Raw genomic sequence first — 24,884 nt, forward strand, 5'->3', positions numbered from 1 at the left:
CCATTGAAACTCTGGCCAATTATCCTCAGCATTATTTTTGGATCATTAACACAGTTAACCATCAAGTATTGCTAACCAAAACTCTCCTAGTTCAGACTATTAACTACCACACTTATTTGGTTTCTGAGTTAGCTCTCTAAAAGGCATCAAGCAAGGAAATGGCAGGATGAATTATCCTTCTTCCTTTCTATAGCTGTTGGAGTTCCACAAGGCTCCATTCTAGTACCTTTGCTGTTTAACTTGTTTATCAATGGCTTCCTAACAGCAGGAAAACACAGATATTGTAAGCACTGCAAACTCTCTAACAACACTCCAAAACTCAACCAGTCATCTTTCTCCTGTAGAGAAGCTTGACTGGAAGACTCACGATCTTCCTGAATCCTATACTACTAGGCCTCACACCCAATTCTTCATCACCTCAACAAAAACTTCAAAACTAATATAGAGTTTGTATTCTACACTAACTACTGCATGTAACTGTAGATAACCACATAAAATTCAACCTACATCTCCAGCAAGCAATAAAAAAGACAAGCCAAAAGTTAGGTTGTCTCTATAGAATGAAATTTTACATTAATTTTGCTGCCAGACGTAAAATAGCTACATTTTTTCTGCTTCCTACCTTACAATATGCCTCTACAATACTCAACATACCCTTTAGTCTAAACTGGAATAATGCTATAATAAAACCACAAAATTTGCAGTCAACCAACATTATAGATCCTGTGACATCCCTTTTCTGGGCCAGTGATCAAGGAGCCTCAATCCTCACCACAGACACTGGTGAGGGAACGTTCACTTTGAGAGAAATAGACACACAGTATTTTCAGACACAGCTGTGTGCACCAAGCACAATTTCAACTTAAGAGCACACAAGGAGCACACTTCAGTCCTTGGGCTAGACTATCTCTCTCGCTCTCTACTGTATTGCTCTCTCTCTCTCTCCAGGTCCCGAATAAGAATCCACACTGACCACTAAGGAACTCTGTGTCCCTGTTCCAAGTAGCTGACATACACAGTTTCAGTTTTGATTTTCACATACACATACATACACACACACACACACACACACACACATACACACACACACACACACACACACACACACACACACACACACACACACACACACACACACACACACACTGGTACAGGTTACCCACTCCACTTCTGCCCAGGCTATAAGGACGTTCCACTGCCACCAGACAGCTACTCTAGGGCTCTTAACAGGGTATCCAATTATATTGAGTGAAATTAATACTAATACCAATGGTTATGCTGACAGAACAGCAAGAATTTCAGGAAAGGGATGCCACAGTGTAACTAAATAAATATAAGTACTCACAAATGTTAAATATTTCCTAAAAAGACCAGCCACAATGAAAAGTTTAAATATATTTAATAATAAATAATAAAAGAAAATGAAAATACTGAATATCTATTTACAATAAGTGCCAGAGTTGGAAAGATTCACACAGATACAAAAAAAAAATACTTAACTAATCTCACTATATTTTTCTGACTGATCTAAAGAAAGAATTACTGTTTACTACTTAGCTAATAGAGCAAGACAAGGTGATGTGAGCGAGTGGTCTTTCTTGTCAGGTTTCACATACAGACTGCCCTGAGACTTCTGTTTCATCTAGTATGAAAGCATCATTTCAGTGCTGGATTACAGAATGGCATCACATCTGGCGAACTGACTCTGTGGTTCCCACACTATCCCCTTTACTAGAAGCTGAAGCAGGATCTTGCACACATGTGTCATAATACACACACAGAGAGCTTTGCTAAAATGTGTTATAGCATCTGGAAGTTATAAACCATTTCAACACATCCACCCTTCTAGGGTAGCAATTAGTTCACCACTAAAAACAAAACATCAGGATTCCTAGTCCTTATTTTCACAGATGTTGCATCTATGGTTGCATTCAACCTGTGAGATACAATCTTTATGGCTTACACCAAGTAATTTAATTTCAGGTTATTTTTCAAAGTTAGCTGGACTGAGATTAACCTCTCATTTTCCAACATCCTCTGTTACAATATATTCATTTCAACAGTTACAATACAGGTGTATTTCTTTTCTGTCCATCAGGACCCACTGTTGGTACATTTGCTAACAAAAGCAACTTTACAAATAGATTTTCAACACAAGCACCTGTACAAATTAGTTTGATATCTAAAAGACAAATAATTATTTACAAAACTCCAGCTAGCTATGCTGGCATGTGTTACAAATCCACTGCCCTATCCTTCCTGGCATAGCTGGCACTACCTCACATCATCATCTCTCTTTCCCTTTGAAGACTAAAGTTTTTCAAGTGACCCTGGAGAAATGTTGCTTGAGTGAAATGAGCCTGTTTGGGAATACATTAACCCATACCCTGTCTTGAGAGTCCATTTGCATTGGCATTCCTAACCCCATTACGGTGCTGCACTGTCATATCATATGCCTGCAACCCTATGTTCCACCTTAATAACTTGGAATTTTGCTGGCTGACTCGATGTAGCCATGTTAAGGAATTGTTTTCTGTAACCACAGTGAATTTCCTTCCATACAGATAGGACTGATGTTTCTGCAGTGCCCATACTATGACTAGACATTCTTTTTCTACAGCTGCATAACATTCCTCCCTGGGCTGGAGTCTATGGCTGAGAAATACAACTGGGTGCTCTTCTCCCTCTGAGGAAACCTAGCTGAGTACAGCCCCAATGCCATGGTTTGAAGCATCTGCCTGCATAACAAATTATTTGCTGTAATCTGGACTGGCTAACACACGGGGTCCTCCCAAAACCCCTTTAAGCTTTTGGAATGCCTGCTCGCAGGCTGGGATCCATACTACCTCATCTGGCCCATTTTTCCTTGTCAGGTCTGTGAGGGGAGCAGCTATTGTACTATAATTGGGAACAAACTTTCTATAGTACCCCACTGTCCACAAGAATGCCCTCACCTGTTTTTGGTTATCAGGGGCAAGCCATGCCTGAAAAGCTTCCACTTTGGCAGGTTCAGGCCTGACCTTACCACTCCCCACTAAATGTCCCAGGTAGGAGACCACGCCATACCCACCTGGCACTTAAACCCTGCCCTTTGCAGTCTGCCCAAGACCTCCCTGACATACTGAAGGTGATCTTGCCAGGAATGGCTGTAGATGACAATATCATCCAGGTAAGCAAGGGCATAATCTCCTGCTCCTGCTAGGATATGATCTTTTTTCATCTCAAAGGGCATCTTTGTGAACTCATGCAATCTGAAAGGAGTCACAAAGGCTGACCTCTCTCAAGCAGTGGAAATCAAGGGCACCTACCAGTAGCTCTTGGTCAGATTAGTAGTGGTCAGATACTTAGCCCCCCCCAGCTGCTCTAAGGCTTCATCTGTTCTAGGCATGGGGTAAGCATCTGACTGTATGTTCATAGGTTGGTACTAGGCTATCAGCCCTAGGGCCTATACAAGCCTAGCCATAACAATTCCCTGGATATTTCTTCCCGCAATATTTACTTCCCTGGACCCCTGTCTAGCAGGGTGACTGACATGATCCCTGTGGTGAAGTTCCTATCTCCCATCCAATCATCAAGGTTCCTTTTGAAGAGGGGCAAGGAGACACTCTGCTTGACATGTATGGGCAGTCCATTCCAGAGTATGGTGAGTCTCTGGGTCTGGAACCTATCCCTCCAGCATGTTTTGTTCATTGTGATGACAAGGTTTAGATCTCTGGAGCATGTGGCTCTGAGGGATTGGGATTTCTTTAAGTGGAGCATGTCCAACAGCTCAGAGTTTGACATGGCCTTGTATGTTAAACAGAGATCGCCTCTGAGTAGACGATATGCCACAGAGTATAGCTGGAGTTTTTTTAGATGGTCAGCTTTAGGCCTGTGATTTTTTTAGTGATGTATTTCTGCGGCCTTTCCAGCTATTGCAGATGTCTTGTGAGGTACATACCAAATGGGGCATTATACTCTATAATGGGTCTAATGAGGGGTGAGTACAGTGGGACAATGACCTCCTTTTTTCTGGATGAAAAGCCCTTAGTGATGAGGTGTGCTACATAGAAGGATTTCCTGACTGTTGTGGTGATGTGGTTATCGAAGGTGAGACCACTGTCCACCTGTGTCCCTAAGTCTCTCATCACACTTTCGGTGTTTAGTGTACTGCCACCTATGTGGTAATTCATGGGTACATGGTTTTTCCCAAAGGGGATAACTATACATTTCTTGGCATTAAGCTTGAGCCCATGGCTCTGGCACCAAGCATCTGTTTCTGTAAGGCCCTTTTGTAGAATATCAACATCATTTGGGATTCAATAATGGCTCCCTGTTTGCAGTCATTTGTGAACTTTGTTAGCCAGAGTCCCTTAGTGTTGGCCTGTACTTCAGAGAAGTAGATGCCAAACAAATGCGGTCCCAGAACTGAACCCTAAGGTATTCCACTTATCACTTGTCTGCAGCTGGATTTGGAGTCAGCTACTTTTACAGTCTGGGTTCTGTCAGTAAGCCACTTGGCAACCCATCAAGTGGCGTAGGGATTTATGCCTAGCTTAGTAAGTTTATCTATGATTCCAGAGTGGGGGATGGTGTCGAAGGCCTTGGTGAGGTTCAGATAGGCTGTGTGGACCACCCTACCCTCATCCACAGCTCTGGAGACTGATTTGAAGAAGTCAATCAGGTTCAGGAGACAAGATAGGCCCTTCACGAACCCAAACTGGGTGTGGTCCAGTGTTTGAAGGTTGCCAATGTCTTTGTTTATAAGTTCCATGATAATGCATTCCATGCCCTTGCAGATCAGGCTCGTCAAACTGATGGAATGGTAGTTCCCATGATCCAAGGTGGATCGCCCCTTGTAGAGTAGATAACTGTAGCTGCGCACCACTCAGTGGGCATGAAGCCTGAGGTGAGGCTATGATTAAACATGACACTTAGGTGAGGTGCCAGTTCATTTTGTAGTTCATGTAGTACACAGCCCGGGATGTCATGTGGTCCCATGGATGCTTTATTCTTATCTTTGGAGAGTGTGGTTTCTACCTGTGCGGCCGTGATTACTGGGATTTGGTAATATTTTGGTTGGTACTGAGATGGGCTCTTTAGGGGGTGAGAGGGGGGTGAAGTTGGCACTAAATCGATCTGCCAGGATATTAGCAATATCCTTGGGATTGGTATATTTAATACCATTCTGTTGTAGCTTAGAGCAGATCTGAGCATTGCCATTTAGGTTCTTGACATAACTATAGAATGCCTTGTGGTTGTCTTTGGAATCTTTGGCAATTTTATTTTTGTAACTAGCTTTTGAGGATTTTATGAGGGATACCAGCTTCTTACTGAGGCTGGTAAGGGAGTTTTTTTGCATCCTGGGATTTCCTGGGATTTTCCTCTTTTCTGCAACAGTTTCTTCCTTCTGTTGTATAGTTTGCTTATGGCAGGGGACCACCAGATTGGCTTCCTTTTTTGGAGGAGAGCATCTTGGTTCTATTTGGGATTGCACAAATCATGCATGAGTGGATGTGCTTGTAATGTGCCTTAGTGTAGGATTCAGCAGTCGAACTTCAGACCCCGTCTGCATGGGTGCCATGACGTTTGTCACTTCTGACTTGAGTAGCATGAAGTTGGCTTTGGAGAAATTTTTTACGGAGGTTTCCTTACTGGGGGGTGGGGGTGGGATGTGGAAGTCAGGGGTGATTTTGCTTATGGTCAGACCTGATCAATGAGGGGGTGGCCACTGGTGTGGACCATATATCTCCCATGTTGATAATGACCAAGTCTAGGATATTGCAGCCCCTTCTTGGGACAATGGATTAGTTGATCCAGGACATTGGAATTTATGAATTCTAAGAACTGTTTTGAAAAGGAGTTGGTACCCGAGTAGTTTTCCCAGTTAATAGCAGGGTAGTTGAAATCACCCAGTATTAGGGTGTTTGGTTGTATCTTAATATTTTCCAGTATGTTTAGAAAGGTGTAGTGAGAATCTTGGGGTATGGTGGGGGATTTGTAACAAGCTACAATTTGGATTGCAGTCTTACCTAGTGTTAGTTGCACCTGGCGAATTTCAGATGCATTGCATTGGGCAACTAGCCTGGAGGTGTGAATATTCTTGGTGAATATGGACACTCCTCCACCTTTAGTGTTTCGGTCTTGGTTTGGTGGCCGAAAAGTGTGGTAAGAGTTGTAGCCTGGTATTGCAGGGGTGCTCTCTGGAGCCTTGAACCAGGTCTCAGTTACTGCACAGATATCAATGTTCTCCATTTTTAGGAGTGCCTCAAGAGAGTGCATTTTGAGGTTTAGACTTTTAGCATTGAGTAGCATTACCTTCAGATTTTGCATGCTCGTATCTGTTATGGTGCTGTTTTTGTCCTTTGTACCTTGCCTAAAAAAGGCACTAAAGGGGTGGCAAGAGCTTTAGCCAGTATCCTGAATCCCAGGGGTGACAGGTGCAGACCATCTCTGGCAAAGCATTGTGGTTTATCGATCATGTCTCCCCAGGCAGACAGATACTGGATCCCCTTTGAATGACACCTAAAGCTTAGCCAATTGTTGAAGTCAATCATTTTGTCCATATACTGTGGTATCATTCTAGGCAAAGGCAGGATGCTACTTAGGGCTTGGGTCATACCTGCCTAGGCCACATGATCCGAGAGCTCTTCCATGTCTCTTTTCATGTAGGCCAGGGAAGTACGTCTCAAGTCATTCACTCCAACATGGACAATGACAGAATTGTATTTGTACTTGTTGTGGAGTGACTTGAGTGCATGCGTTATGTGGCGGATCCTGGCACCCAACAGGCAGCTGACTGTAATTTTCTCCTTGTTCAGCCTGGTGAGTGGGACATCAGTGTGCCTGACTATAGCGTCACCTATGACTAAAGTGTTGGAGACATTGTCTTGCCTTAGGGGCTGTTGTTGGGTGGTACACTGGTGTTGTGAGCTTTGTGTCACTTTGGTTGTGACTGGTGTTTGTTTGCGTTTCAGCTTCGGAAGTCCTTGTTGCTTGGGCAGGTTAATGTTAAGGGCCTCCGCATATGTGGGTTTAGTGTTGCAATGTGTGGGTGTTGATGGTGCGGGTTTTGAAGGGTTATGTGTTGCTTGAGGTGTAGTGCAAGTGTTACCCTTCTCCTCTTGACTGTCTAACATAATCTTGGCTGGAGAGAGCTTTGCTTCCAGTTTGACTATGTAAGTGCATCTTTCGCAGGTTGTAATGTTGGGTGGTAAGAGCAGAGGGTTGTCTGTGTACATGAGGCAGTTGCCGCATTGCCCCAGTATGCCCAGATTCACCAGGTGGACAGGGAAAATCAGCAGAAGCTGACCCTTGGACATGCCAGGTGCTTTTTTTGTAAAGTACAAGAGCTGTTTTCCCTTACCTTTGCAAGGTACTTTGCAATTATAGGCTGTTTAGTGCCTACGATTAATTTCTCCTTACTGACAAGGAGAGTTGAGTGCTTGTATCAGTTTCGGGCTTCTTAGTGCTTTCCAGCAGGTTCTAGAGCAAGTGCTAGTCACAGGGATTCAGATTTTAGTGCTACTACTGAGAAATCAGCTAATTCTAGGGGAAAATTTGAAGAGCAGACTTTCTGGCACCTGGAATAGTTTAACCATAACCCTGCGGTGCTGCACGATGCAAAAATGTGCATACACACACGTTTTTAAGCCAGAAAGTTGAAAGGGACAGAAATCAGCCCAAAAAGGCTAATAAAATTACAATTTCAGAGCTGGAAACCACTCCTCTAGTGTTAGATAGGCAGTACAATGCTCACCACTCCCACTGGTAAGCAGTAGGACTTCCCTCTACCACAGCAAGGTCTGGATAGCTCTGAGCACAGAAAATAAAGTCCTGAGACAAGCAAAGCCTGGGATCTGGACTATACTGGCTAGGAAATGTGGGAAACGAACAAACAAGATAGTATTTTTTTTTTTTTGTTAAAATAGGCTAAACAATGCAATAATACAGTAAATAAACAAAGAAAAGGCTAACACACTTGAGTGTGTAGTCTTAAACAGTAAATGCAATTAAAACTCTACAAAATTAGCAATTGAAAACTTTTAAATGAAGCAAGGCAAGTGCACAACTGAAAAACGATTTAAGAGGCAGTAGTACAGTAGAATAAGTAGCTAGTCTACATATACAGAGAAGTCTATATATGCAGAAAAGCAGCTAAAACACACAAACAATTCAGATGCAGTGCAACCTAGAGCACTTGAGTTGTAGCAATATTAAGGCAAATACAGTTTTAACAAATGCACTAAAATATACTCTATATTTCCAAAATGTTTGAGAAGCACAGTCAGAACACAAGGAGATTCAGGCAATTTTTTTTTTTTTTTTAAGAAAGGGAGAAAGGAGGAACAGAAGGCCTTCTCATATGTTCTCTCTGTATTAGGTAGAATGAGCTAATGAGACTAGACTGGGAGGAGTATCCCAGATCAAATTATACAGTAGGGGCGGGCAATGTGACTATTTAGTTTTCGGTAGTCCACACAGAACCTGGTGCTACCATCTTTCTTTGGTACCAGCACCACTGGGGTGGCCCAGGGACTGCTGGACTCATGGATTACCCCCCAGTTCCAACACTTCCTGTATCTCCTCTCTCAGAGTCTGTCTGACTCACTCAGGAAGCCTGTAAGCAGCCTGCTTGATAGGCCTTTGGGGTCTTTTATCCACATGGTGCTGCAACAGGTGGTTGTACCCAGGTTTCCCAGTAAACATGCCCCCAAACTCCCAAACTTTCAGCACAAGTACCTGTACAAATCAGTTTCATATAAAAATGACATATCATTCTTTACAAATCTCCAGCTAGCTATGCTGGCATATGTTACCCATCCACCACCCTACTCCTCCTCCTGGCATAGCTGGCACTACCCTACACCATCACAGATCTTACCATCATATCTCTCACTCTAAAACAGTTAGATTATCTCAAATTAAATAAGTCAGTACTCCATTACTAACTTTTCCCAACCATTAAATTACTAAAAACCAAGATAAATTCCCCTTCATCAAATCCATCATTCAGCCATACACTCCAAAACAGCCATTGCATTCTACTGACAAATTGTTACTCACCATAACCAAACCCAACAAAAATGCATGATACTGTACATTCTCCAACTACACTGCAAACAAGTGGAATACTATTCCACTCCACATAAAAGCTCTGCGCAATTGAAAGAATTTAAACACCAGCTGAAGCATCGCCTTACTCACAACTGGCTCTGCAGCTGTGCCACCCCTGACTAAATGTGCATGTGAATAGCAATAAGGTGACTGCCACCTAATGTGAAGTAACCTCTGATTGATAGAAATATGTTTCCCTAACTACTACCTTACTTCTCTCTCTAACTCCCATCTCCTCTTTAGCTTTTATTCCTGCAGTGCTGTCATATCTTACTCTTATTCTCTAGGCCTGCTTTACTTTTCCTTACCTGCTCCTCTCCCAGACTTTTAACAGGTCTTCTCCTTTCTTTCTGCATCTGCTCATCTCTCAAGCCTTTACTAGGACTGTCTGGTATTAATCTTTAAGACAAAAGATGATATGCCACTGTGTATGTATTACTGTAGAAGTACGACTACACAAAATATATCAGCATACAAATTATGTTGATACTGTAAATGATACTATATGATTTTATTGTAAATGATGTAAATATGTATCCACTATTAGTTATGTCTGTATAAGGATGAAAATATGTACCTAATGTTATGTCTGTAAAATGAAGCTTTTCTCCCCAGGTCTCTGCCAAAAAGGGGCACTGCACAGTTGGACTTTCATACCTTAGCTCTAGATGATTATCCCAGTTGAAGTGACATCCCGGCCCCATGTGCAAAAATATGAAAAGGGGTTGTGGATGGATGGCTGGATGGATGGATGGATGGATGGGTTTTCTCATAAGTTGTTCCAGACTGCTGGACCTAGCTTAGAGAAGGCCTTTTCCAGTACAGTTGTTTTGAACATGGGCTCAACAAGGGTTAATGCATCTTTAGGCTTTCATTGTCAAAAACCCTAACTTAACTACAATCTGTTGTGTTGAGAGTGAAGTAGATGCTAAATGACCTAGAAAATGTTTCACGAGCTGTTGGAGAAACTCAGCAAATGGTTGGATATCTAAGGATCTGGCCTGCAGTGGGATAAAAATGTGTGTTACACAGATGCTTATGGAAAGGGAATGTAGTATGGGACTCGCTCCTCTTACAATTATCCCACTCCCCCTTGTCAGAACACTAAGATAAGAAAATAATTTATTATTGTTAACACCAGTGGCTGCAGCAGTCCTTTGCACCTCACAAATATTAGTTAAACTGATCCCATTCCAAGCCTTTATACATACATTTTCATGATGAAAGAACAGAATTTCCTGTAGGTTATCTCTGACTCCAATGTACATTAAAATGTTGGTGTGTTCAAATCACTTGATTTTCTTTGTAGAAGATATTGCTCTGAAGTTTTGCACGTAAGGAAACCAGCAATGAGCTTTCACTATAATCACGTATGCAGTATAAATGGTTTGTAGTACCAGTACCTCAAATGACTACTTTTTAAATTCTTATTTAATTTTTGTTCAGGCCTTTATAATGACATCCACTGATTGTAACAGGCTGCTATTGTTAGTCTTTTTGTTCTCAGTGCATTGTACAGTATCTAAGCCAACACTGGTAGCACAGAGGGATAAAATTCATTGCAGCTCATGCACTTGAAAGCAAGTGGTTGGGGGTAGCTATGTCTTGCTCAGGAGACCCAGTGGATGAGGTCAGGCTTTGGTTGTTGTCAGCTGTGAGAAGCCAAAAAATGCAGTGTATAGTATTCAAGGAAATGTAATTCACTGTTGGAACGGTAATTGACTATCAGATCTGGATCATGACTGAAATTATTTCTGACTAGTAACAAAATTAATGAACAGAAAAAAAATACAAACTGATAATATTTTCAAAAAAATTACCACAGTGCCATTTAGCTGAAGTACCAGACAATACCAGAAAGACAGATGATAATACTAATAATGTTACAGCAAATGATTTTAATTTTACTTATGACAGTAGCACAAAAATGCAGTGCAATGATAGTACAGTACAGTGGCATTTGCCGAGCTACATATTGTGCCTTCTTCCATTTATTCACTCATAGATTCACACACCTCACATTCACTCATATAGCTATTCATAAAACACATACATAATGTGATTTCATACAGTGGTTTCATCCATATTCTCGTACATTCCCAAACTTGAGTATATATCCAAACACATTCTCATTAATTGTCTCACTGAAAGAATACACACCTAAGAGACACTCACTGTTCTTTTCATCCTTATGTACATACGCAGCCCCAAATCTGTGTTCATCCTCTCATCCATAAAAACAAATACCTCATATTCATTCATACAACAATGATATACTCATACAGGCCCAGCCTGACTGTCATTCATTCATAAAAACATAAACCCCACATTCACTCATATGCCACTTACACATATAAACCCAGCCTGTTTCTCCTTTTCTCATTTATAAAACAAATGTATACACACCTCAAATTCATTCAGTCATATAGCTCATTCATGTGCACTGACTTGTATAGTCGTACACTTGCATACATACCCACCCAGACTCTCATTCTTTCAGTTATTCATATGTCATGCAATACTATGGATACTTACCTGTACAAAGACAATAAATTAAATAAATGTAGAAACTAAAGCAAAGGTGCTGCTCTAGACTTGTGGATACGGATAAAAGACCATCACTGTACATGGTGCCACAATTCAAGTGTGGCTTGCATACAAGTGCTACCTGAAGCTGTCACCTGATGTGGGGTGCTTCTAATCACAGACAGACTGCAAATAAAGACCTAAAGAGTATTTGTGTGTGTTTGTGTGAGTGAGTGAGTTAATGTGTGTGTCTGTCTGGTGTGTGTGTGTGTGTGTGTGTGTGTGTGTGTGTGTGTGTGTGTGTGTGTGTGTGTGTGTGTGCGTGTGTGTGCATTTGCATGCATGCACACGTGTATGAGTGCATGTAAACGTCTGTGTATATATGCCTGTGCCTCTCTATCCTGCAGGGTATCTTATACAAGACTGATTCTTTGCCTCACACACACACACACATACACACACACACACACACACACACACACACACACACACTGCTTACCAGAATATACACTGGGTACTTCATGTCCCTGAACCAGGAAAAGCAAGTATCAGAAGATTAATAAATTATTAAAGAAGTGTGAAATACAGGTTTGTGTATACTCCTCAAATGATAACTGTTAGTTAGTCTCTATCTCACAGATCACTGAATTGAGATTTGAGTATATCTGAGAATTGTTCCTGTTTTACATTGACACATTACATCTGCATGACTTGGATTCATACTGAATTTTTAGAGTACACAGGGACAACACTAGTCATTGTGATGTGCTGAAAATCCATGTGACTGTTAGGACTACCCTCAGAATTAACTGCTACATGCAAACTGCTAAACTTTTCCTAATGTCCACCCACTTGCACATACCTTACAGTCACAAACAGACCATGTAATCCTATGCTCATCTACAGAAGAGGGGAATTTCTCTAGCCAAACCAAAATTCACAAAAATTATTGGGGAAAGAGCCTTTACCAAGCTGTCACCCATTGTGTGGAATTCATTAACAAAAAACAGCAAGATTTAAATACCTTCAAAAACAATCACATGACTATCTCAGTTAGATATATGCATGTCACTGTTTTGACATAGGATACTCAAAGACATCCTGTTTTATTCTACATATAAAGCTACTTGAAAATTCTCAACTCTGTGCATATATACAATAACTGCTGCATTTCAACATTTATTGTTTAATCGCAAGGAGTTTGTAATTCTGTAGTACCACTGAACTGTAAAAGCACACACTTTTGTGTCTGTATTGTATTCTCAAGTGCATGCTATACAATACTCATTCTAAGCAACACAGTTGAAATAGCATATGTTCTGTATTCATAAGTAATACTCCTTACCTATGTACACTTTATGTCACACAATCTACTACATGATGTATAAAAACAGTAATATTATGTCAAATTTGTAACTGCCTATCAGGTCAGGGTCACAGCTAAAAATGGTTTAAGGACCAGACCACCTACCCAGTCAAAAAAGTAATAAAAAATAAAATAGTATTCTCCTTCATGGACAGCACTGATAAATGAAAGGCTAAAACAGTCTTAATGAGGTTTGTTGCAGCAGGCTTAGGATGTCACATTCTGGTGCTTCCTTAATGCCTTTGCAGGAAGACACTGTTACATTACAGGATTTCACTAAAAATGACCAATCTGTTTCTTTGTTTATATCCACGAGAAATTAGACATCACAGCATTACTGTCATATTCAGATTCAGGTAGCGTTATCAGTTGGTAAGAAGAAGTACTGGGAGTGGTGATCTGATCTCCATCTTTAGTGTAAAAACTAGAAATCTGACTTTACAGTTGCAGTAGCAGTTGTTATAAACTCCAGACTTTGCATAATGGCCACAACAGCCTGCTGGGTTATACTTTGATGAGCTGAAACAGAGTAGTTCATCCAGAACTATAGTTGTAATCTATTTGGTTTATTTAATTTTCTCTTTTTTTAGGAGCTAGTTCCATGATCTGGTCTGTCTCCTGGAATTCTGCAGTCTGGATTTCAGCATGCCACTTTGACTGGCTTTTAAAGTAAATAATTTCTTAAGGTGGCCCACATCCTTCCCATAAGTGCTAAGTGATAAAGAAAGTGGTCAGTCTGGGTATTGTTGCTACACCAGGCTGGGGAGGAACTCCCCGGTTCAGAGTGCAGATGTGCTTAGTGTGTACCCTTAAATTGTGTGTGTGTGTGTGTGTGTGTGTGTGTGTCTCTGTCTGTGTGTACAACACAAATATACCTAAAAAACTACTCCACCTTTTTATGTTTGAAAAACTAAGTACTGTAAGGCAACATGTTAATTGGTGGATGATCTACTTGTAACGACTGATATTCCACTCTTCATATGTGTTCTGCCAAAAAATTAGAAGACAGGTTTTTCTGATCTCAGACCTAGTAGAATGTAGCTTGTCTTTCTCATTTTGTCACTTGTTAATCGGACAGTGTTAAGGAGTTCCAGTAATACAGAAAAAATAAACACCCCATACAGACTGATATATGTTTTTAAATGTAACAGGAGAAGAAAAAAAGTAACAAAAAAGCACTGCTATATCCATTGACTATGGTTAGTAAAATCCACTATAACCCAGGTCTATTTAAAATAAGGTGCCCTATCCTCCAGTATGTGATCCCATAAGTAAGAATTTAGGGTGCACTGGCTTCATGGTGCACAAGAAGGGAGCCCAGGGAATACCATAAGTTAACTGGGTTTGTTTAAGGAGTGCAGCAACTGAGTATCCCACTTGGAGAACAGGAAAGCTCCATAGAGACCAAAAGATTAAAAAGACTTGTGGTTGCCAAATCTGCTAGCAACTGTACACAAAATAAAAAAATGTATATTTACAAACTGCAGTTGTACCTTCCTTACTAGTTAAAACAGGTCTCCCTGTCTAACCACTGCACTTTGCCACAACCAAGGCTATCTACAGCTTTATGAGGCCAACAATGCCTAATTTGCCAGCAATGGCTACTCTCCAGGTGAAACCAGCAGCTGCTCATTCTACTAAAACCATAGTATTCAAGGCTTAGTAAGTAATCATGTTGCTGGTTCACAGTTCAGCCTGTTGAAGTTAGTGCTCATGGTACAGCTAGTCACGGTATCACAGGCCCGAGCAACTTGAGGTAACTCATTAATGCCTTCAGCACTATGGCTAAAGAGGAGTGAAACATCTGCATGCTGGCATCTGCCAAGATCTCACAGGAAAATGTGTTCAGACTCATTAAACCCACATTTCTTTGAGGCATAAAAACTGTAATTTGCTCTAGTATTTCAGTTTACTGCATCTTTTACACATTTCAGTGCTCAGTACCGCTAAAGAATGCCATACATTCAGTACCATGACTGCACTTGTTAGCAATGATCTTTGTTAATCTGAGCACTGCATTGCAGGAAGTGCAGTACAGTTAAGTAATTCTGCTTGTACAGACAACACGCAAGGAAATGTCAGTGAGCTTTCCTGTGATGTGACTGTAAATGATTTGAGTCTCAGAAAATGAGATGATGCACAAGAATAGGCAACAGCTGGAGCAATGGGTGAACTGCTACACTTAACAACAAGTGGTACGGCAGACATATTCTAGGAGGAAAGGAAATGGTAAGTCAGGGACTGTGCTGCAAGATTACATCTACTGAAGTTGTAACAGGCTAAAGACTGTGTCATTTACTTACTGAATTAATTGAATTGCATGTGTTAAAGGGAATATGTTGGGTAGCATCAAGAGATGCATTCGTATTATGCACAGGGGAACAATGGCTGTCATTGGGTACAGGGGATACAGTTACAAAGATGCAGGAAATATTTATTAAAGAATGCATAATATCAGCAGAGTTACTGATAAAGTCACTATCACTAAAAAGAAGAATTGTCAAGAATAATCACGAGTCAATGCAAGCATTCCTAAAATGTGCTGCATTGTACATTTCAGTGTGTTAATTAGCAAACTTTAAGGAGAATGGACATGAAAGATTTTATAATGTGCAGATGGCAACAACGGAAAAAAAAGTGTGTAAAATATATTTTGTCAGTGCAAGCTGGCTTCCTATCTAAAATGGGGGAGTAGTAAGACATATGTAATGTATATCCTGACATGAATCTTTTAAAAACAACTTACGTTTGACTAGAGCTTTGGCATAAAACAGCATTACAGCTGAGAAAAAATCTTTTAAACAAGAAAGTAAAACAGCTTTTTGCCTTAAGTGCTAAATGTAAATTAATTTCACATTTCATCTGGTTAATTGTTGCACTTAATGCCACAAACTCAGTACCATGATTAAGTTACATTGCAATATGAGTGCTCTGTACAGTTTGCCAAGACTCCACATGTGGTAGGGATGCTACATTCTGGAAGATGGAGCACAGTTTCAAGAATACTGGCTATGCCTCTGGATGGAACCCTGCCTATGTTCTAAATAATCAGCCCAAAAGCTAGTGGATACAGCCAGGCAGAGAAGTAAGGATGAGAGGGCAGTCAAGGTTAGCTCACCGATCATGGGTCAGCGAGATTGTTTAATTACTACCACGGAGGCATGGCTTGAACCAGGATATGAACCTTGACAAACAGTAATTGTACACTAGCTGAGCATGGTAGTTAGGTAGGAAAGCACACACTTACTGATCAGCAATGGGTAGGCAGCATATACTAGCAAAAGGACAGATATTAGTAACATTTAAAAAAATCACAAACTCCTGAATAATGATGGCAACTATCTGCAAATTCTACCCCTCATTCCTGGTGTTTTCAGCTGCCAGGGGCAAGAAAAAATGAACACATCCAATGATGACATGAACAGGGATTTTTTTTGCATGTGACACTGATGTATTTTCAGACCTCTTCTAAATGTAGATCAGAAAGTCATCTTTAGATAGTGACAGCTATCTGTAGGACCTTTAATAGTGGTATGCACTGCTTGTGACAGTCACTTATATAATCATTATCTACTGCAAAACTGCGTTCTTTTAGAATGAGGTCAGTGGAGGGGAAATTCCTTTTTGTCTGAAGTAATGTAACCTAGCATTGACTATAATGGAGTGCAAATCCCCTTACACAGGCGGTATGAGCATCTGTCGGGTCTATATCAGAACATCAAACTAACAAAATAGCGAATAACCTAAAGGCTGAAAATGCCGGACCTCAAACTTGCTATTGTGGGGGCTGCACCCCCACACCCCCCACTAAATATATATAACAACTCTGAAATCGCACTACAGTGAGAAAAGGGCAAATATTCCGATCTTCACTGTACTTTTTTCTCACAAAAAGCATAATGAGGTCCAGCATTTTTGGCCTTTAGGCCATTCGATATTTACACTTTTTGATGTCGTAACAGGAACACGCATTTGTCCCCATGCACACACAAAACAGGGCTCTCATTTTATTTTGAACTCTCAGTTTTTGAACAAAAGTAGAATGTCAGACCCTGATTTTTCAGAATCATGGTATCAAGTTATGCTCACTCAGTACTGCTGATGAATTCTGTAAGTGCATTTGGCTTCATAACTAATTCTTAGTATAACTCACAATTATCATTTTATTCTTATCTGATAATCTTACAAATGCATATCTCTTTTGTGTGCTGTAGTGAAGTTCTGCATCCCTGTAGGACTTGGCCCTCTGGTTCCTCTACCTACCCCAATCAGACCTTTGTTCAACAGTTGCAGGAACATGGGATTCCTGGGCATATAAGAGCCTTACAGCCTATTTGTTCCTGCCCTGGAATCCTCTGATGGTAAAAGCTGGCTGGAAGTGAGAAATCCACCCCTGCTTGTCCTGCAGGGTGGCCTACCCTCATTTCCAGTGAAGTATCTCCCTTTCCTGGGGTTGCTTTTCTGAGCTCTAGTATAGCTGCCCTCTAAAGGCACATGTACTTTGATCAGGTATTACCCATGTAGTGAGCTAGAGTTATCGCCTTCCCCCGAGGATAAGTGATCAGACAGTGCTCGTTCACTCTCATCATCTTGTGTCAGCTCATACTCATAGCTAAGCCACTACCCGAACTGAGATCACCTGTAACGTAGTGAAGGCTTTATCCAGCTATTCTATGGAGAGACTTAAAGCACAGGCATGTTAAACTTTCAGTGCAAGACCCACCATGAAGCAGTCCACACAGTCTACATATACAAGCCTGATTATGTACCTCCCTGGTAGACAAATTCCTTTTTAGGAATATGGAGTAAGAAATAGAAACTAAAGATAAGTTCTTTTGTAGACCGTTTTGTGCTTTATCCTTTTCTGACATTAGAACTGTGCATACATTTCACCAATACCAAAACTAAGAATTTATAAATGTGATACTGTGTTTACAATGATCGTGAATTTTAAAGTGCTCAGTTTTCTGCTGTAGTTCAGTGCTAGAAAACAGGGTTAAAACAAACTCATTTCCAACAACATTGAATAATAAACAGAATTTTCATATTTAAATCACAACTTTCTTCATATAAAAACTTACCAAACCTTCTTCATTTTGCAAAAGGTAAAACAGCTATTAATTTAGTTATTTTGTAGCTATCAAATGCCCCAGCTTAAACTCTTAAACTGTGGTCCCTAGATGTATAGCTAGCTATTATGGCACCCAGTACTGTCTCCCAAAATAGCATTACCATCAACTTTAAGTTGATGAACCAAAAAAAAAAAAAAACATTACCAGCATTAATTTCTCAAAACTGGTAATGCACTAAAACACATTAAAGATCAAATGGCATTTGCTGATCACAACTCTATAACACTTTTCTCCTGGGGAGGATGCCTCCTTTGCCGCACCCTACTTATGCCTCTAGTGATCACAAAGACTTCTTATGCAATTTTAATCACAGACACCCAAGCGCAATATGATTACTTACAAAAGCACTGCAGTTTGTTAATATTATTTTTACTTTTTGTGCTTTCGGCTATTACATAACATGTGAGTGACGAATTTTATAAAGACCTCTCTGTGTTTTCTATTTTTGGCCTATTTCACAAGTAGCCTCTATTTTCCTTGCACAAACAGAATACTTTATATACATATCATTCCATCTTATCTTCCATATCCAGGTTATGTAATCTCATATTGTTCGTTTCCATCTAAGTTTTATCACTTGTTAATTGTAAACTTATATATATATATATATATATATATATATATATATATATATATATATATATATATATATATATAATGGCCACAGCTGGATCACCACTTATGCTGGGCCCAACAGTCTACAGAATGAATAGGTTGTACTAGAAAAAACAACCACCTCATCTATAAAAGTCAACCCATGGTTGTTACTGATAATCTTTTGTGTAAAAGGTTTTTCCTTTTGATGGTCAGCCATAACATGTAACCTTTCTGACTAGCTGACAATCAAAAGCATTGTATTAACTACAACATTAATTAAATGCTGCTTGAGACAACATTTTATTTTCCTTGAATTGCATAACTTTTTTGAGTGACTGATGCTTACCTAGTGTATCACAGGGTTCATTCTTCCAGGAGCAAATGTCTAAGCCAGTGAGTAAGATGGCATGATCGTGACGGCTGCCATCTTTTCCCTCGAGCTCTGACTGCCACTGACAAAAGCTGTTCAGAGTATGGTCAGCATGATGACTGAGAACAAGTCCAGGCTGCCTCCAAAAACATAGAAAAAAACTGCTTAAAGTTTAAAGTTGCAAAGGACAGTTTTCATTTATTGAACAGCATGCTATTATAGATCAAACATACAGGCTGAGCAAAAATACAGATGGGTGAGACTCCTCTTTGTGTGCCACTCACTAAGTAATTCTTTATTAATGGGTAGCAATACTGTTAATATAAAGACAGATACTAACAACTGCATTATGTAATTGAAATGCCCTCAGCATCAAAAAGCCAAATATAAGGTCAGATCTCAAACTCTAAGAAAATGCTAATAAGCAAAGTAAAATACCACTATGAAATAGTTGTCCCAGGGAACAGCATACCCTGCATTTTTCTACGAATGACTTAAGGAGAAAATTACATTAATTAAAGCTAGTGCAGGTGTATGATCTAAAGATATACCTCCCTCCCACCTTGTTTTCCAAATCTGGCTAAGGTCCAGAAGCAAAAAATACTCATAAAACACAAAATAATTAAATTGTCAGATTAGGAGATTTGGGTCATTCAGCACCTATGGTAATAAAAATCCCCATGCTCATAAATTAAATAATTTAGAATGCACTATAAAACAGAACACATATATAAACCTTTAACTGTAGTCTCATCTTTATATATAACTCTATCATGAGCCATCTTCTGAAACTTCTTTCAGGGATTCAACTATTTAAATGCTACTTTAGAATTTTTTTCTAAGTTCTAGATATGTTTTCCTAGCTGACATGGAGTCCGCATGTCAGTTTGACAAGCTAAACACTGCCTTTCTTACACATACCTTTCATAAGTATTAATATTCAGCACTACAGGAATTACCTATGTGTAATTCATCAGACATGACTTAGCAGTGTATCAGGAATGACAAAAATGTTTTTCATAAAATTCATCTCTCCTCCCCTAAGCTGTCATTTCTAAAGTATTCTAGTTGCAACTCCTCACAACAGCAATTGTTTTTTGATTTAGTCCCCCGACTCTCTTTCCACATAACTGCAATATGCCAGGAGTCAAATGTAACTGTGCACATAACTAAAATATGCCAGGAATCAAATGCAACTGTACGCATACAAATCCCTAGCTTATGCTTGATGGTCTTTGGCCCATACCAGTACATTGCAAAACCCCAGATGTCAGCAGCATTGCGGCATTTTTTGTACAGCTCTGACCCATAATATTAGTTGTAAAATGCCCTAATTACCCCCATTCTTCAGCAAACATAAAATTCTCTATGTCTTGGTCAGTCACTTACTCAAACTGACTATCCTTTGATAATAATGTTGGTCAGTCTAATACAATATCTTTTATAGCACAGCGTGTGTTACTCCACTAGGACTGTCCATATAGCTGGTTAAGTCATCACAAAAGCAGTCATAATATACAATTTGACAAAATACAGTTCACTATATATGCTTTGTTTGATCAGTTTAAAGTTCGAAAAAATCTGCAAACAACTTCAGAGAAGGTTAGTATTACTATGTGTGTGGCTGTGTGTGTGTGTGTGTGTGTGTGTGTGTGTGTGTGTGTGTGTGTGTGTGTGTGTGTGTGTGTGTGTGTGTGTATGGTGAGGGGTACAGAAATAGAAGGTTTCCTGTGGGGTCAGGCATCCCATTCATAACTTTTCTGCTGAAACACAAATTTAGGAAACTCATACAGACACCTTTTATTTCCACAGACGTACATTCAAAGTGTACTAATCATCTGTAGTAAACCTATAGTTTAACTTATTTTGGTTGTTTATTTTTTTCTTTATTCAAATATGTTGCTGGCTCTTGACATGTTAATCATTGATTCAAAATCAGCTATGTTGGGATGGCAGAGCAGAAAAAAGACTTTTTGTCAACCATCACAAAGCAGGAAAAGAAAACATAGTGACTAAATTACAAATAAAAGACATAGCTACAGCAAAACAATACAAAGTCAGATACCCAAAATGTGACAAAGTTTTGATCTGTTAAGTAACTGCAACAGACATCTTGTCAAGTGCCATTTAACTGAGCTGAAGCCATAGTGTTGACCAAAAATTGTACTAATCATCAATTTGGGATACCACATCTTGACTTAATAGCAAACAGTAAATAGGAAATGACAAAAAAGTGTTTTTGTGGGTGTCAAGCCCCCTCTGTCTCAAAGGTGGAAAACTGCATGCCCCTATAAAGTACAGTTGTGTAAGTAAACTTCCTATAACAGTAAATGCCTGAATGATCACTGCTGCAGTAGCCCAAGCTACAGGCTTTTGTCCTGTACAGCATGTAACAGTTGGCCAACTTCCAAAGCCTCAGGGCACATTCCATACGTTCAATTCATTAGTCAGCTTGAGCTGAACTGAATAAAAAGACAGGTTTGGGTGACAAGCCCTTCAGAGCTTTCATTCCAAGTGAGAACAGGAGGCTGAGCACTAGTGGACATTACTTGGAACAACAAAACAAAAACCAAATGTCCACTGCATGGCATAAAAAAAATACCATAAAGCAAAGGGGATGGATGATGGGAGGAAGTGGCTACTGCAACAGTGATCATTCAAACATGTACTGTAATGGTAAGTTTATGTGCACTACTGCACTATCTTCTTCATATTGACCACTATTGCAGTAGTCTAAGCTATATCTGTAGATTATCATAGTTTAGAACAACTAGGAGATGGAAGGGGAAGGACCCAGGAGGCCTTTAAAGAATGGTCCTAACAAAGCGTGTACTAGACATAGAAAATAAATTAGGTTTATAGTGCTTTCTAAAATTATACACAGAGGATCAATTTGCTGCTTCTAAAGTACTTCTAGAGTACAACCATTTTCAAAAAGCCACACATGAAGCTAAAGCATTGGTAGAAGCCTTGACCCTGCCTATAACAGTGTTGTTGTGATGGGAATAACAAAAGGAACAGCCTACGACAGCAATTTGGAAACACTCTACTTTGACACAGTTTGCCCCTTCTTACCTTCACTGAAATGAACAATGACTTGAAGCTCTGAATGACTTTGTTCTGTCAAGATATTATCTGACTTGTGGACATCAAAGGTATGAAGTATCCTTCATCCATCATTCTTGGATTCAGGAAAGAACATGGGGAGATGGACAGTTTGGCTTAAAGTAAGTCTACTACTTAAGCATAAAAAATTATTAGTTCTCAAATAAACCTTGTGTCAGTGGAAAATGAGATAAGGTTGACCCACCATAACAGCTTGCAGCTCAGACACTATTCTTGCAGACTTCAGAGCAATCAGTAAAAGTGTTTTCCATGTTAAGAACCGCAAGTCAGACAGATGAGCTGATTCAAACTAAGCAAATGTTACCTTCTCTACCACAAAATTAAGATCCTAAGGAGGAGCCACCAGTTTTCCTGGAGGCTTCATCTTTATCGCCCTTTTCAAAAACATTTACATATGTGAAAGCATTAAAAGAGGGGGAATCCATGGGCAGACATGCTGAAATGGCTGACAAATGAACCGTGACAGAGGAGAAAGACAGGCCCTAGGACAGTAACTCATAGAAATTAAAAAAAAAAACAGAAAAGCATTCGTGCTGAATGAGTGCAAGCTATTTTGTTTACACCAAACAAAACCATTTCCATTTATTAATATATGATTTTCCTAGCAATAGGTATTCTTGCCTCCTTCATTACTTGCTGTATATCCTCAGTAAATAGGTGTCTAAAGGAGAATTAAGTCCCTATCATCAAGGAAGTCAATTGTAGTTGTTTGGGGTCAAGATTTTTCAAACACCCCTGTTCTTGTGGATCTAGTCTGACAGAAAACTTGTGGTAATTGCCCCTGGCCATTTCTAAAAGAAGGAAGAATGACTGTTTTCTGGGACAGAGGGGAGACACAACAATGATTTTGGGTGATTCCATCTGAATCTTCAGAAGTACCCTAGGTATCAGTGCAAAGCATGGAGAAGCATATAGGAACATTCCTGCCCAAGAAAAAATAAAGGCATCTGTCTTCCAGACCTTGTTGCAAGGAGTCCTGGCATAGAATTTTTTCCAGTTAGAAGGGAGGCAAACTGGCCTACCTGGGGAACTCCCTACAAATGGATAAAATTGTAGAAGACTAGAGGACCCCCAATCTAGTTTCCATTTGTGAGGGTCTGCCTTTGTCCTGCTCTGCTTATCTGCCACACAATATTTTGCTGTCAGAATGTAGGATGTCTATAGAGTAGGACAGAGCTGTAAAGCTATATCCCATACTATCACAGCTAGTATGCATAGGTGGTATGATGTGGTTCCCCCTTGCTTGCTTACCTACCAAATCACTGTGGTACTGTATGCGATTACTAGAATAGGTCCTTGGGAACACAGACGATTCAGGGACTTGAGAGTCTTTATAACAGCTAGCATCTATTTTATGATTATGTGCTTTGGTCTGTCTTTCTTCTCCTAGATACTCTGCACTTTTATCCCCCTTGATATTGCTCTGCATGCAAAGTCTAAGATGTCTGCTGGAGCAGGACTAGAGAAGGAGGAACCTGGATTTAGGGATATTTGATATCTCCACCAAGTGACTTATTTGTATATAAATCCCAAAACTGGAATTTGAAAATAGTTGTTGGTGCTGGGACCAAAGAGAGTACAGATAGGTCATATGGAGATATCACTGTAATCATGGATACCACACCATGAGACCCAGAATCCTGAGGTATCCCTCACAGTGACAAAAGTCTGAGTGGAAAACCCATGGAACATGGAAGAAAATCTCTTTGCAGATACCCTAGAAACACAATACTGTGTGATGGACTGAAAAAACACTTGAACATACTTAAGGAATCCCATCCTGTGTAGGAGATCCCTCACCCAAGTGAGAGATTCCTGACACTTCAAAAATGCATGCAGAAATAAGCAAGTCATATAAAAATGGAAAAATATAGCTACCCTGTAGTCTGCAATCAGTTATGACAGGAGTAGTGACCTGAGAAACAGAACAAACAAAACCACACAAAATAGATTTTTCTTCACAAGAGGAAACTACAGCCAAAACATACTTTTACAATTTGTCAGTATTTAACATATAAGCCTGTCAATTCAAAATTCTAAAAATTAAAGTTGTAGAAGCATGTACTTTTTCTCAAACTTACCAATAACTTTACCATCCTTGTCTGAAGGAGGATTATAACCACCAAAATGTTTGGCAGAAGCTGAAGACATACCTGCTGAGCCAGGTCTGGCATTAATGTAAAAACAACAGAAAGGTTTAGGAACTTTGTGTATTTTATCTGCTGTTTTAAGAGCACTAGGTCAGCTGTCAGGGAAACCACAGATGCTGCTAGCAGTGGAGGATTGGTGAAGATTCTGGGAATTTCAATTGTAACAACTCTGCATTTTCTGAGTGACTGAGAAACCTCAGTGTTCTCTCACAGAAAACACTGACACATTCTGCAACTAGTCTCAGAGAAAATAGATCTCTTGCAGGGAGATTTAGATACCATACTCTCTTTGGAGACTGAATCAGAAACCTAAGGAGAAAAACTTGCCAGAAACCTGAGCAGAAAAACCTGCATTTGTGTCTTCACATTTTCCTGCAGATTTAACTTCTTGAAATTCTTCAGGGAAGATAAAAGTACAGTTGTGAATTTACTATAACAGTAGATGTTCGTTTGATCACTGCAGCAGTAGCTTAAGCTACTAGTTATGTCCCACAAAGGATGAAACAGCCAGCGAGCTTCCA

At 39.9% G+C, this 24,884-nt stretch overlaps 1 protein-coding gene across 1 annotated transcript in view; it reads right to left on the reverse strand.

Moving 5' to 3' along the window:
- ADAMTS16 (ADAM metallopeptidase with thrombospondin type 1 motif 16) overlaps positions 1-24,884 on the reverse strand; it is a 1,625,291-nt gene that overhangs the window by 1,255,484 nt on the left and 344,923 nt on the right. Inside the window, exon 7 of the mRNA XM_044065078.1 lies at positions 19,064-19,223. Coding sequence (XP_043921013.1) covers positions 19,064-19,223 — 160 coding nt within the window. The remainder of the gene's footprint in view (positions 1-19,063; positions 19,224-24,884) is intronic.

Source organism: Protopterus annectens, chromosome 3.part0, assembly GCF_019279795.1.
Source record: "Protopterus annectens isolate FY-2018-M chromosome 3.part0, PAN1.0, whole genome shotgun sequence".
NCBI classification, from domain to species: Eukaryota; Metazoa; Chordata; order Ceratodontiformes; family Protopteridae; genus Protopterus; species Protopterus annectens.